The following is a 13,755-nucleotide window of genomic DNA, read 5'->3' on the forward strand; positions in this document are numbered from 1 at the left end:
ACCCAGTCATAATCTTCAGCCCTTCCAAAGACCTGGTAGACCTGCCACCCTCTTATCAGAAATCCCTATTTGGGCAGCTAGCCAGAGTAGATTCTGCCGTCCACAGTGAAACCCTGGCCAATGCACACCCTTAGCCTAGACTCTTCCCACTCAGCCAGACACCCCTCTGCTCATCTTCCAGCACCTTCCTCCCTTTGCCTGGTTACCTTCTACTCATCCTGCGCAGCTCAGCTCAAGCGGCACTTCTTCAGGGAAGCCTTCCCTCACTTTCTAGCCCTAGGTGGGATTTCTCTGTCACTTGCCATGGAAATCTTCTCTTGTCATTAGGGCAACTGTCAGTTTTCCATTATACATGCAGAGGTGGGACCTTCTGATCACATTCATCTGCCCACTTGACAGCAAGTTCCCTGAGAGCAGGGACCATGTCTGTAGTCCTCAGGGTACTCCTGGCATGGTACCAGACCCCAAGAAGCCCCTTAGAACTCCAGAGTGAACAAGTACGGGACATAATCTTGTAAGAAGTCGACTTTCCAAGACTGTCAGGAGAACTGAAAGGACGTCTACAAGTTAAGGGACGAGCACAGCACCAGGATCAAATAAGCACTCACTTGGTAGAGACTCTCACTGGGACAGGCAACTAAGGGCATGACACCTGTTCACCTGAGACCAGGGAGCAGACCACCAATGGGCCCAGGAGTTGAAATGGTGCTGCTGTAAAGGAACCTTCCATATTTACACCCAAATATATATACCAACGAACTGAGACCAAGGGGTCCTGGAGAATATGCCAGAAACAAACACACACTCTCTTTTTCCAGCTTTAAATAGTACTATTTGGGAGCAGGAGTTCAACTGGGTATTTACATTTGAGAGACTAAATCAGAGGGGTTCCTATCTACCATATCAATGTGGGCCCTAGCTACTATCAAGAAAAGCTCTGGACACCATAATGCCCATAACGGTGGGGAAAAACAGAGCTGACCCCACAAATAAAATGAGCTCACTTGCCTTCATCAGTAGTCTAATGACCTATGAAGAACTCCAGGGAAGTTGGGCTTCTCGTGTGCGCCGGAGCTGCCGTTTTTACCCTCCCTCCACCCTACTGTCTCCAAGCACAGATTTGGTAAGGCCTTAAGGCCCCAATGAATCCGAAGATTACTGAATTGTCCTTTTCCCATAAAAATCCTTAGTTTCAACGCCAGGCGCCCTGTTCTTATACCCTGGAATCACATCTCTCAACGATCCAGTATCTCTTCACAATTCTTATCCTGTAACACGAAACATTTTTCATGTAGAAATGTCTCCCAACAAAGAAACCAAGCAACTACCACCACGTTAATTGTTAAGAAGCATAAGTACATGGTAAGCACCTGAAGAAGATAAGAGACCGATCTTTAAAAAATTAGGCTACAAAAAAGTAAATTTCAGTATCAATTGAAATAAAATGTTTCAAAAACAAGGGGAAAATAAGTAGGTGAAGGAAGTAAGTAGGAAAGAGGCTTAATGTGATGAAAAACAGGACATCTGTTGTGGTAATAGTGACTAATTGGGTATCTGTGAGTCCTAGGTAGTAGACTCAGTGAAGTAGAACCTATCAGCCCTTTTTACTCCTTAAGGAGATGGCAAAACTCCAGCTAAGGTTTGAAATCAAATGCGGAGTTAATCTGGTAAAACAAGATGTCAAGAACAAGGCATATGCATTCCTATAAAATTGATCAAACCAGCTCTTCCTGGTACACACAAACACACACACACTCCTTCCCATCCTCTGCCTTCTCCTCCTCCTTCCCTCACCCCTTCTATTTCAGTCAGAGGAAGGGAATTCAGCAATGCCAAGAGGTCAACACACACACTATGTATTAACGTTCACTATCCCTAACAACAGAAGATTTTCCTAGCCCTAATCTCTACCCATAAACTAAGTAATTCAACTTTCTGCCCTAAAAGTACAAATAAGAATTTCCTGTCGCCAGAGGGCCTAGGGCGCTCCAGAACCAAGAGAGGCGGGGGTCCCTAACGTCCTACAAGGGCCCTGGGTGCTCAGGACCTCCTCTCAAGCACACAAGGAACAATTTTCCATACACAGCCTCTCACTCCTCCAAGGAAAAAGAGACACCAGCTTCTGGTTTCACACTGGCAGGAATGACAAACCAGTTTAAAAAAAAAAAAAAAAACTGATAACTCTTAAAAGGGGCATAGGCTATACTCCACTTCACTGATAAAGAGAAATGTTGGGGCACCTGGGTGGCTCAGTCCATTGGGCTCAGGACATGATCCCAGAGTCCTGGGACTAAGCCCCAAGTCAGGCTCCCTGCTCAGCGGGGAGCCTGCTTCTTCCTCTCCCTCTGCCCCTGCTCCGTCTCTCTCAAAGAAATAAATAAAATCTTCAAAAAACTTAAAAATTAAAACTAAAGAGAAATGTTAGTAAAACTACACTTAGATAGGGGCACCTGGATGGCTCAGTTGGTTAAATGTCTGCCTTCAGCTCAGGTGCTGATCTCTGGGTTCTGGGGTGGAGCCCCACACCGGGCTCCTTGCTCAGCGGGGAGCCTGCTTCTCCTTCTCCCTCTGCCCGCCACTCTCCCTCTCCCTGCTTGTTCGTTCTCTCTCTCTCTCTCTCTCTCTCTGTCAAATAAATAAATAAATAATCTTTTTTTTAAAAAGCTACACTGAGATACCATTTTTCACCCATCAGATTGGCAAAGATGTGCAAGTTTTTTAGCACATTGTGTTAGCACCGGTATGGGAAAATAAACTTTCACACATTGTTGGTGAATGTGTGAATTGGTACAGTCTCCAATTTGAAAATCTCTATCAAAAATAAAAATGTGTAGGGGCGCCTGGGTGCCTCAGTCGGTTGGTTAAGCGTCTGCCTTCAGCTGACATCATGATCCCAGGGAACTGGGGTCAAGCCCACATAAGGCTCCCTTCTCAGCGGGGAGCCTGCTTCTCCCTCTCCTCCCTGCTCATGCTCTCTCACGGGATCTCTGTCTCTCTCAAATAAGTAAATAAAATCTTTAAAAAAATAAAATAAAACAAAAATGTATAGACATTTCAGCCAATTATTCCATTTCTAAGAACTGGTGCATGCACATGCTCTGTGTGTGTGTGTGTGTGTGTGTGTGTGTGTGGAGAGAGCAGGAAAGATACCAAAATAATCAAGGAAAAAAATGCCTGAGGCTCCACTCAAAGAAAACAAAACAACGACAAAAACTGCCCCCACCCAGGCCAGATGACCATGCAAGAGACCCCCTTGGGCCCGACCTGTCAACAGGGCCTTCCTCGGGGCTGAGGACCAGGTAGGAGACGCAGAGTGGCTGAGACAGTACCGAGCAGGCCCCACTTGGTGACCTGCTTCTTTCTTCTGCACACTGAGAGCACCGACTTGCTCACAACTCCCCCCTAAGCACCTCATTCAATCCCACCCCAGGCTTCCAGCCACAGCCTCTACTCTCTGCTGCCCTTAGCCCACAACATGATGGTCCTACCCATTCCTAAGATACCTTTCACACCATAAAAAGTCCTCCCAATGCAGCGACAGCCTCCCGGAAAGTCTAGTTCTTCCTGTTCTCATCAAAACGCCTACAATGAACAACTTACTCACAGCTGACTATCCATTCCCTTCTGACTTAGGCCACGCCAACAGCACTCTGACAGAACCTTGGGGGTATTTGTCTTTTACCAACCTTTACACACTTCTTTCCTATTTAGAAAGCTCCAAAGGGAGGCAAGGAGCACAGAGAACCTGCTTCTGACCATGAGTACCTACAATGAAGTCCAGGGTGGGATTGGGAGGCATGGTAAAAAACTGAACTTGAACGAGAATGGAGGGGAAAGAGGGGACAACTAATTTAAATAAATGCTTTTCAAGTCACAGACTTTTATATTAATATAGTGACTAGATAGCAATGCCCAACAATGTCTGCCTAGTCAGCAGAAAACTGCCATCACAAATATAGGCAGAACCCCCAAGTAAAATGGCAGAGTGATGAAGTTCTCTAAATTCTGTTTATCAGTTTTTTGTCTTTGAAGTAATAAAGACAAGCGAGTATTGAGAATGTACCCCAGAAGGCTGTTAAGTTCACCCCTCCAGAAAGAGAAGAAAATACCAAAACATGTATACTTAGAGTGCAAAAAGGGAGTATGTTTTGATTTCAAATAAAAGATAAATTTTTTGAGATCTACCTGAAAGGATATTGCATTTGCCCAAGCCTGTCTTCCTAAAGTTATGTAAAAATATATTGCATACAATTTATATGTGTGTGTATATGTATATGTATACACAAATATATATGAATACCTGTATTTGTTTATATGTGCATAATATACTCCTGGAATGGTATAAAAGAAACAGACAACACCAGTTGCCTCTGGAATGTGAAACTAATAAAGACTGAATGCCCATCCTCTAGCTGAGCTTACAGATAAATGAGAGAAGTTACGAACCATTTCTTAAGAATGATAAAATGGGGGTGCCTGGGTGGCTCAGTGGGTTAAGCCTCTGCCTTCGGCTCAGGTCATGATCTCAGGGTCCTGGGATCAAGTCCCGCATTGGGCTCTCTGCTTGGCGGGGAGCCTGTTTCCTCCTCTCTCTCTCCCTGCCTTTCTGCCTACTTGTGATCTCCATCTATCAAATAAATAAATAAAATCTTTAAAAAAAAAAGGAATGATAAAATGGAAACTTCATATATACAAGTAGTACTAGAAAATTCTCAAACTTAATGTTATCAATGGAAAACAAAGCATACGTGAATTAAGACAAAGCAGAAAACAAGGAAGGCAAAATCCAGGATGGTGAATAAGGATCCCACACAGAGAACATCAACCATCGGAGAAACAACAGTAGCTCTGTGTGGCCAAGAGTATTGAGGGAGAGAAGTGAGTTACTGTGGCTGAAAAGGCATTAAGCAGGGGCGAACACCAGGGCCCTGAGAGCCATGTTCAGGAACATATGTGATACAAAGGTAGCAGTAGGCAGGGAGTGACAGGTCTCAGTCAAGGGAGTAGTGTGATTAGACGCGTACTTTTAAGATTTGAAGAGGGCAAGAGGAGAAGCAAGGAAAAAGAGAGGCTAATAGAATAGATTCAGTCACAGAACAGGATGGTCTGAACCAAAGAAATGCAGAATAACGGACAGGTAAGGGAGGCATTTAGAAAGTAAAATGGCGGGGCGCCTGGGTGGCTCAGTGGGTTAAGCCGCTGCCTTCAGCTCAGGTCATGATCTCAGGGTCCTGGGATCGAGTCCCGCATCAGGCTCTCTGCTCGGCAGGGAGCCTGCTTCCCTCTCTCTCTCTCTGCCTGCCTCTCCATTTACTTGTGATTTCTCTCTGTCAAATAAATAAATAAAATCTTTAAAAAAAAAAAAAAGAAAGAAAGAAAGTAAAATGGCAAGGACCTGGCAACTAAGTGGGCAGAAGAGCCAAGAGACGAGCCAAATATAGAGACCAGCATTCTGGCCCATGCTGATAGGTGGATGGAGCCAGGAATGGAAGGGCAAAATCTGGCTTTGTGGGAAAGACAAGTCAGTTTAAACTCACAGTGGGACATCTGAGTGAGGATGTCTGGCAGATGGAGATATGTGGTCATAAGCTTCCGTACAGCTAAAGAGGAACAGAGTAAGAAGCAGACCAGGCATCACCAACACGTGAGGTGCTGATCGAAGAAGGAGAATGGAAAAAGAAGATTAGGAAGAGGCAGTCACAGAAGCAAGAAGAAAAGCAGGAGAGAGTGGCATCATGGACACCGAACAATGAGAGCATGTCAAGAAGGTGGTCAGTGGCAAAAGGGGTCAATAAAACAAGGACTTAACCCATGGCAGTTTCTGGCAGCCACAGCAAAAGCAGAGGCAGTGGAGTATAGTGGGAACAAAAGGGACAGTTCTAAATCCCACACTAGCAAATTCTAAATGTCGATGGTTAAGATAATTTGTGAAAAGTAAACCACAAAATGACCTATAACACATGATAAACAGATGAATCAGGAAAGAAGACTTAGTATTTCTAATATACATACATACATACCCACACACCCTTATCTGAACATTTTGAGAGAGAGAGAGAGAGAGCATGAGCAGCGGGGAGGAGCAGAGGGAGAGGGAGGGGCCGAGGGAGAGGAAGAAGCAGGCACCTGGCTAAGCAGGACGTCGGATTTGGGGTTTAATCCCAAGACCCTGATATCATTACCAGAGATGAAGGCAGACACTTATTAACCGACTGAGCCACCCAGGCACCCTGAAGACTTAGCATTTCTTTACAAATCACTGTCAACCATCCACTGATATAAGATATGCTCAGCATCTGAAATTTCAAGGGAAAAAACTTTCAACCCTGAACAACAACAAAAAACCCTGAAATTCCTAAAATATTAGGCAAAAAAAATTATTCATGCCAATATCTGGGTGCTGAATTCGGTATAAGCATCTCCAAAATGTCAAGTTCATGAGCTGCAACAGCACTGGCCCAGTGTCCGGAATAACCTCCCCAAGTACTCAGAGGCCACCTCCCTTTTAATCATGAGGAACAACTTGAATACCAGGCCACAGAGGAAGCTAGAAGAGAGCAAGGTTGCCAACAGCACATTAACGCAGCAATGCGAGGAGAAGGAGTTACCCCAGCCTAGCCTACCACCAGGCCCAATCCATATCGATCCCCTACCACCCAAAACCTTTTCTTTAGATCCCATCATCTACATCTACATGACTAATTCAGGCTGGCATTTTCCTTTCTGGGAAATGGGAGTTCAATCAAACCAAGTCGATAGGCGTAGGAAGGAAACCTAGAAACAAAAGCAAGAAAAACTCATTCAGCCATGAAAACCACGAACTGCTGTCCCAGCGAAGTCCCCTTGTTCTCATCTTCAACAGAAGGCAGTTCTCCACTCATGAAGGGGCAGGGGCAGGGCTTTCACTGACCCCAAGCAAACATTAAGGGAGTCAGACTACTGCAGATTCTTCCAATGGACTATTGAGTCCATTCTAAGTCATTCACGTTACAGAAAAGAGAAGCAACTTGCCAGAGGTCACACAGTTTGGTCAGATGTGGGCAAGAAACAATCTGTTTTTTTCTGAACTATACCATAAGTCCTTCTAATGGCCACCAACTGCCAAATACTGATGTCCAGCCCTGGCTCTCCCCAAAGCTCCAGAGCCATATTCCCCACCATCTCTTTTTCTTTTTTTTTTTTTTAAGATTTATTTATTTATTTATTTATTTGACAGAGAGATCACAAGTAGACAGAGAGGCAGGCAGAGAGAGAGAGAGAGAGAGAGAGAGAAGCAGACTCCCTGCTGAGCAGAGAGCCCGACGCGGGACTCGATCCCAGGACCCCGAGATCATGACCTAAGCCGAAGGCAGCGGCTTAACCCACTGAGCCACCCAGGCGCCCCCCCACCATCTCTTTGACACTTCCTCTTGGCTATCCCAAAAGCTCAAATCCCAACGTCCAACACTGAACTCATGATCTTTCCCTCATACTCGCAATGCCAATTTTTCATCTAGGGCTTCTTAACTTACCAGATGATATCACCATCCATCTGGTTCCTGAGCCACACTAAGAAAACATGTCCTGTGTTTGAACTCCAGCCCTATCTCTTCCTAGCTGTGACTCTGAGCAAATTAAATAAGATCTTTAAACCTCAGGTTTTATTATCTAATAAATGGGATAACACAGCAGACTCCCAGGACTCCAAGATGGCTTCATCCATACCAGTGAAACAGAAGCTGCTCATGGCAAACTGGAAGAGCTGCCGAGTCAGATACTGATGTAGGATTTCACTCCTAAAGGTGCTGCTGGAGCATTTCAAAGGGGTTACTACCAGCCAGTATTATAAACAAGTACGTCAATGTGAAGAAAGGGGGGCATCGAGACTTCTATGGTGCTGGCAGCTTATGTGCATTTCAACTACTGTCATTATTACAAGGACCAGTTCTGCCACTTATTAGTTATGAGTAAACCTTTAGACCCATTACCTAACCTCTCTTGGCCACAGTTAACTCATATACACTAGTAGATAAAACAGTACCTAGATCTTACAGTTGTAGGAAGCATTAAATATAAACATACAGCATATGGCTACATTATCCTCCTAAAGGAAGTTCTTTGTACACAGACTACCACCTCTAAGGTGGTACACACTTAGATAAAAGTTCTTTCCATAACACAGTTCTGGGCCTAACAGACTGCCCCAATCCCAGAGGGTATCAGTGAACATGATTGTCCTTAGCCTTTGTCTATTCTGTTTGAGACTAGCAAGTCAATTCTTTTTTTAATTAATTATTTTTATTAACATATAATGTATTTTTTGCCCCAGGGGTACAGGTCTGTGAATCTCAGGCTTACACATTTCACAGCACTCACCATAGCACACAACCTCCCCAGTGTTGATCACCCAACCTCCCTCTGCCTACCCCGGCCATCCCCTAGCAACCCTCAGTTTAGCAAACCAATTCTTTTTTTTTTTAGAAGCTGGCTTAAGTTGCCAAACATTTTTTTTTAATTTTTTAAAGATTTTATTTATTAATTTGACAGAGAGAAATCACAAGTAGACGGAGAGGCAGCCAGAGAGAGAGAGAGAGAGGGAAGCAGGCTCCCCGCCGAGCAGAGAGCCCGATGCGGGACTCGATCCCAGGACCCTGAGATCATGACCTGAGCCGAAGGCAGCGGCTTAACCCACTGAGCCACCCAGGCGCCCCTAGCAAACCAATTCTTTATGGAAATATCTGACACTACCCTTCTATTCTGAGTAGAACTGCCTGTGCATAAGTGATCCTTCTTCCCAAGTTGGATAACCGAAATGTCACACAAACTACCCAACTTCCTCTTGTCTTTAAGGTCAAACAGTACACCCAGTCTTTTCATAATTCCACTCATGCAGACACATACACACCAACAAGCACACACCCTTTTTTGAGAATATGACATCCTTAGCACAGGACTCAAGAGATACTACATAAGAAAACAGTTACAGACATGAAAATAATAAGAATTCTTTATCCAAAAGAAAACATTGGAGAAAAGAGAGCTGACATTTTATAAAGTAGGAGAAATGGAGACATCTCATGTTCTTCTGTCATAATATTCCTTTTATATCTATTCCATATAAGAAAAAGCAGTTGCTGCCACATGTAAAATAATCACTCTCCAAACAGCATGGACTAGGCACTAAAATAGAATGCGGAAGAACTACCTCTCCCTTCCAAATTCTTCCAATGTAACTGGAGGCACCAAACAAAGGGAAACAGTTAAGTATCCACTAGATGAATAATAATAAAGAGTAAGACAGAAATAACATAGGCTGTTTTGGGAAAAAATAAAGCACTCCTCCTGAAAAAGGAGACTAATGATGCAGGTGGAAAGGCATTTTAGACTAAAGACCAAAAAGCAAGCTTGGATTAGTCTAGAGACACTGAGAAAGGGTAGAAACACATCTACAAAAAGATGTAGGAGAACAGGGGCATCTGGCTGGCTCAGTCAGAGGGTCATGAGACTCTTGATCTTGGGGTCATGAGTTTAGGCCCCATATTGGGGGTAGAACTTTTTTAAAAAAGAGGGCCCATCAGAAAGTCATGTCCCATCCCCCAAGTCTCCCACTAGCATAACCCCAAAACATCACTTACCCGAATAAGGGAAGCCTGATGCCGAGGGGGCTTGGCTCCAGGGGCCCCCGATGAAGGTCCTTCAGGCTGGACAAGGGGCTGTCTAGCTTCATAAGGAGCTGAAAAAACAGGAGGGAAAGTCAACACAGTACAAGAAGAGTCCACCCAAAAATTATGACTTCACACTCAAACTGAGAGTGCCTGTTCTTCAGGGAAGAATCAGCAAAGGAATTAGAGTTTATGTACATAGGGCCAAACCAACCTTGGTGCCCCTGGGTACAATTTAGGGAAGCAATCTAAAGATATTCAACTGATTCATGAAAAGACAGGAAAATATCTACATCAAGTTGAGATTAGGAATAAATTAGAAGAGTGGAACGTTTGAGAACCTAAACTGCAATAGGAAGCAGTAACAATCGTCAGGAAAGTGCCATGCTATAATGCTCAAATTCTAAATATGAGATAGATTCTATATATATACCTGCTGGTGTAAAAGTCTTGCATTCATCATCCACCTTCCAAAGCAGCAAGAAAATAAATATGCATTTTGAACACTAAGAATCAACATTACTGTTCATTTTTCAAAAATAAATGGCACAGTCTTCTTTTCCTTATTGGACAGAATGTAAAACCGAGTAAAGTACAAAAAGGAATAAATGCATTTTATATTTATTATTTTATCTTTCAGTAACCAAATGAAAAATAATTTTGCTGACTTTGAGAAAAGCTCTTATGCCACAAAAACAAATGCATTTTTTTATTCCTTTTATTTCCAGAACACTTCATAATGATCTTGCCAATATGGCAGGAAAACAGTTAAATATAACCAAGTAGTATTCAACTCTAACAGAAAGGAGAAATTATCAGCCATGATGAAACCATTTTTAATTAACATTTCTGGTTAACAATTCAAGTTTTTGGAAATATATCAAGAAGTAAAATGCTGGGGCACCTGGGTGGCTGAGTCAGTTAAGCCTCTGACTTTGGCTCAGGTCATGACCTCAGGGTCCTGGGATCGAGCCCCACATCGGGACATCAGGTTCCTGACTCAGTGCAGAGTCTGCTTGTCCTTCTCCCCCTTCCCCATCCCCGGCTTGTGCTCTCGCTCGCTCGCTCTCTAATAATTAAATATTTTTTAAAAAAGAACTAAAATGCTTTCTTCCTATAGTTTCCTTATGAACAAAATTAGGTAGAGAGAGCAGAGCAGCCTGTTACGGCATCACCCTTAGTATAGTTTGACCCCTGGACAATAAAGGAGGTGTAATAACGGCACATGAAGAACAGCAAACCACTCTTGGACTCACATCTGCTTTTTGTATTTCCTCCAAGGGACTGGAACACAACATTATAACACCTTTAAAATATATTAAAACATCAAAAATCATTACCTGGCAAAGCATTAAGTAGATTTTCAGACCCTGCTAAGAATAAACAAACATATATGGACTGCAAAAGACACAAAACCAAGAACGTGTAACCCAAATCTTAGAAGATAGGTCTCAGCTGGTAGACAGGTGTTGTCCTCCGAAGGATTTTTTAAAATTTATTTATTATTTATTTATTTTTTATTTAAATTCAATTGGTTAACATATAATGTATTATTAGCTTCAGAGGTAGAGTTCAGTCGAAGAAGGATTAAGATTGTTCCATTTTGATGGAATACCCAATGCCAGAATTAAACTCTCAATACCAGAAGTTCTGAACCATAATAAACTGTACCATGATTGGGATACTAGTGGTCACAAGCTTTCCCTGGGGAGCTGATTCCCCGTGCTTCAGGTTCCCCTCAGAGGGAGGGAGCTTCTATTGCAAAGGAGGACACATATGCAAGGAAGCCATGTGTCCCATGGCTCCAGTCCCTTATCTACAAGGGTCTTCCCTTGGGAGAAATAGACCTATCTCATCAGTAAGGCTTGAACAAAAACTCAGCTGCATTAGGGATCATTTTTGGAAAGGCCTGGCCTCAATGGCAGATTTTCTCTTCCTACTCCTCTGGGAAGCCTGGTTTGGCCACACCAGCCTGCGACTGGAAAGGTGAGTGTATGAAGCCCATCTGGTCACAAAGCTAAAACACGCACTCCGATCAGCTCCGTCAGTACCAGAGCTGATAATCAGACCATCATCAGTCTGACTCCTGTCTCATTCCTCAGCTGGATCTCAACTCAGAAAGCAAAAAGGCACTACTTATTATCTCTACTCTCCTTCCTCTAAATAAAACCTGGAACGTTCAATTCAACACAAAGGAAAGAATTCTTAGATCCCCTTATGAGAGATTTAATAAGGAACTATAAGTATCATCTTTCTCCAAAGGGAGGAGTATAATATGAAGCATAAAGATGTCATCACTCTGAGATTCAGTGTCCAATTAGAATAGGAACCACTAGTAACAGCACAGTAAAAACAGTCAACCTAATGAATGATATCCAGAAGGTGACTTTCAAGAATACTGAAGAGCTTCAAAAATAAACAGGTACCAGGGGCACCTGGGTGACTCAGTGGGTTAAGCCTCTGCCTTTGGCTCAGGTCATGGTCTCAGTGTCCTGGGATCGAGCCCTGCATTAGGCTCTCTGCTTCACAGGAAGCCTGCTTCCCTCTCTCTCTCTGCCTGCCTCTCTACCTACTTATGATCTCTCTCTCTCTCTGTCTGTCAAATAAATAAATAAAATCATTTTTAAAATAAACAAATAAGTAAAAGAGGTACCAGATTCTAAAAACACAAAAGAAAATACTAGGCAACACAAGAGCACCTATAATATGCCAGGAACTGTGCTAGGAATGGAGGTTTATATAACATTCCTTCTTTGATCCACAGAGCAAACCTCTGAAACAGATGTTACTCCATTTTACAGATACGAGAAACAGAAAAGTTCCATAGCCATAGTCACACAAGGCCAGAAACACAGGCTCATCAAGTCTACCTTTAGGCCCAGGAGACTGACATCACAGCCCATGGTCTTAAGAGAGTACGTTCCTAGAATTGATAGGTCAGAATAAGATGCATAAGAAAAAACAGAACAGGTATCTTGATTTGGAGATAAGACCTTAGATACCAGAAGAAACAGATAAGATTTGAAAGTAGTTGCCTCTGAGATCAGAAATATGTTGAATTGGAAGGAGAACAGTTGTTTCCACTAAAGGTATTTAAGTATTACTTAACTATACGGATGTATTACTGTGATTTAACATTTTTTAAACATGGGTAGCAGTATCTGCCTCTGAGGGTTGTGTTAAGAAGCAAGTAACGCACATGAAGATCTGTGCACCATGCCTGGCACACAAGTCTCAGCCCCTGAGCATTAGCTTCAGCTGCATCCAGCAGGTTAGACTAGCAGGAGCCAGGAGAGAAGTTAAAAAGGGGTTCTCAATCAGATTGGTCTGGAGACACTCAGTCTGATTTAAAACATACTCACATATATTCCCCACTAGCCAGGAATCATGGCAGAATCTTGGACAGGGAAATGGCCCCAGAAAAATGTATTCCTAGAAAAATATTCCAGCAGTGAGACTTCCCTCTGAAAAGGCATAAATTAAGAAAAACTCTAGGGACGCCTAGATGGCTCAGTTGGTTAAGCGACTGCCTTTGGCTCAGGTCATGATCCCAGGGTCCAGGCATTGAGCCCAGACTCAGGGTCCCTGCTCAGCGGGGAGTCCACCCCTCCAACATGCTCATGCACTTGCTCCTGTGTGCATTCTCTCTCTCTGTCTCAAATTTAAAAATTAAATTTAAAAAATTAAATTTAATTCTAAAAATTAAATTAAAATTTTTAAAATTTAATTTTAAAAATTAAATTAAAAATTAAATTTAATTTAAAAAGAAAAAGAGTAACTCTACAGTGCTCTAAAAGACTAGAAAGATGGAGAGAAATGGGTTGTCTCCCTGCCAATGGTAGAATGGAAGCCCAAGGTGGATGGAATGAGGAAAGAATGGGGCAAGGAGTAGAGAGGGTGAATGCAGACAAGTTGGGTTTTTTTTCTTTTTTTTTTAAGATTTTATTTATTTGACAGAGAGAGATCACAAGTAGGCAGAGAGGCAATCAGAGAGAGAGAGAGAGAGAGAGAGAGAGAGGAGGAAGCAGGCTCCCCGCTGAGCAGAGAGCCCGATGTGGGGCTCGATCCCAGGACCCTGAGATCATGACCTAAACCGAAGGCAGAGGCCTAACCC

The 13,755-nt window shown here is 43.1% G+C and overlaps 1 protein-coding gene across 9 annotated transcripts in view; it reads right to left on the reverse strand.

Moving 5' to 3' along the window:
• REPS2 (RALBP1 associated Eps domain containing 2) overlaps positions 1-13,755 on the reverse strand; it is a 232,071-nt gene that overhangs the window by 138,418 nt on the left and 79,898 nt on the right. For all 9 annotated transcript variants that reach the window (XM_082718393.1, XM_082718389.1, XM_082718391.1 and 6 more), the window contains exon 5: positions 9,615-9,712. In XM_082718393.1, coding sequence (XP_082574519.1) covers positions 9,615-9,712 — 98 coding nt within the window. The remainder of the gene's footprint in view (positions 1-9,614; positions 9,713-13,755) is intronic.

The sequence above is a fragment of the Mustela nivalis genome, assembly GCF_964662115.1.
Source record: "Mustela nivalis genome assembly, chromosome: X".
Classification (NCBI taxonomy): domain Eukaryota; kingdom Metazoa; phylum Chordata; class Mammalia; order Carnivora; family Mustelidae; genus Mustela; species Mustela nivalis.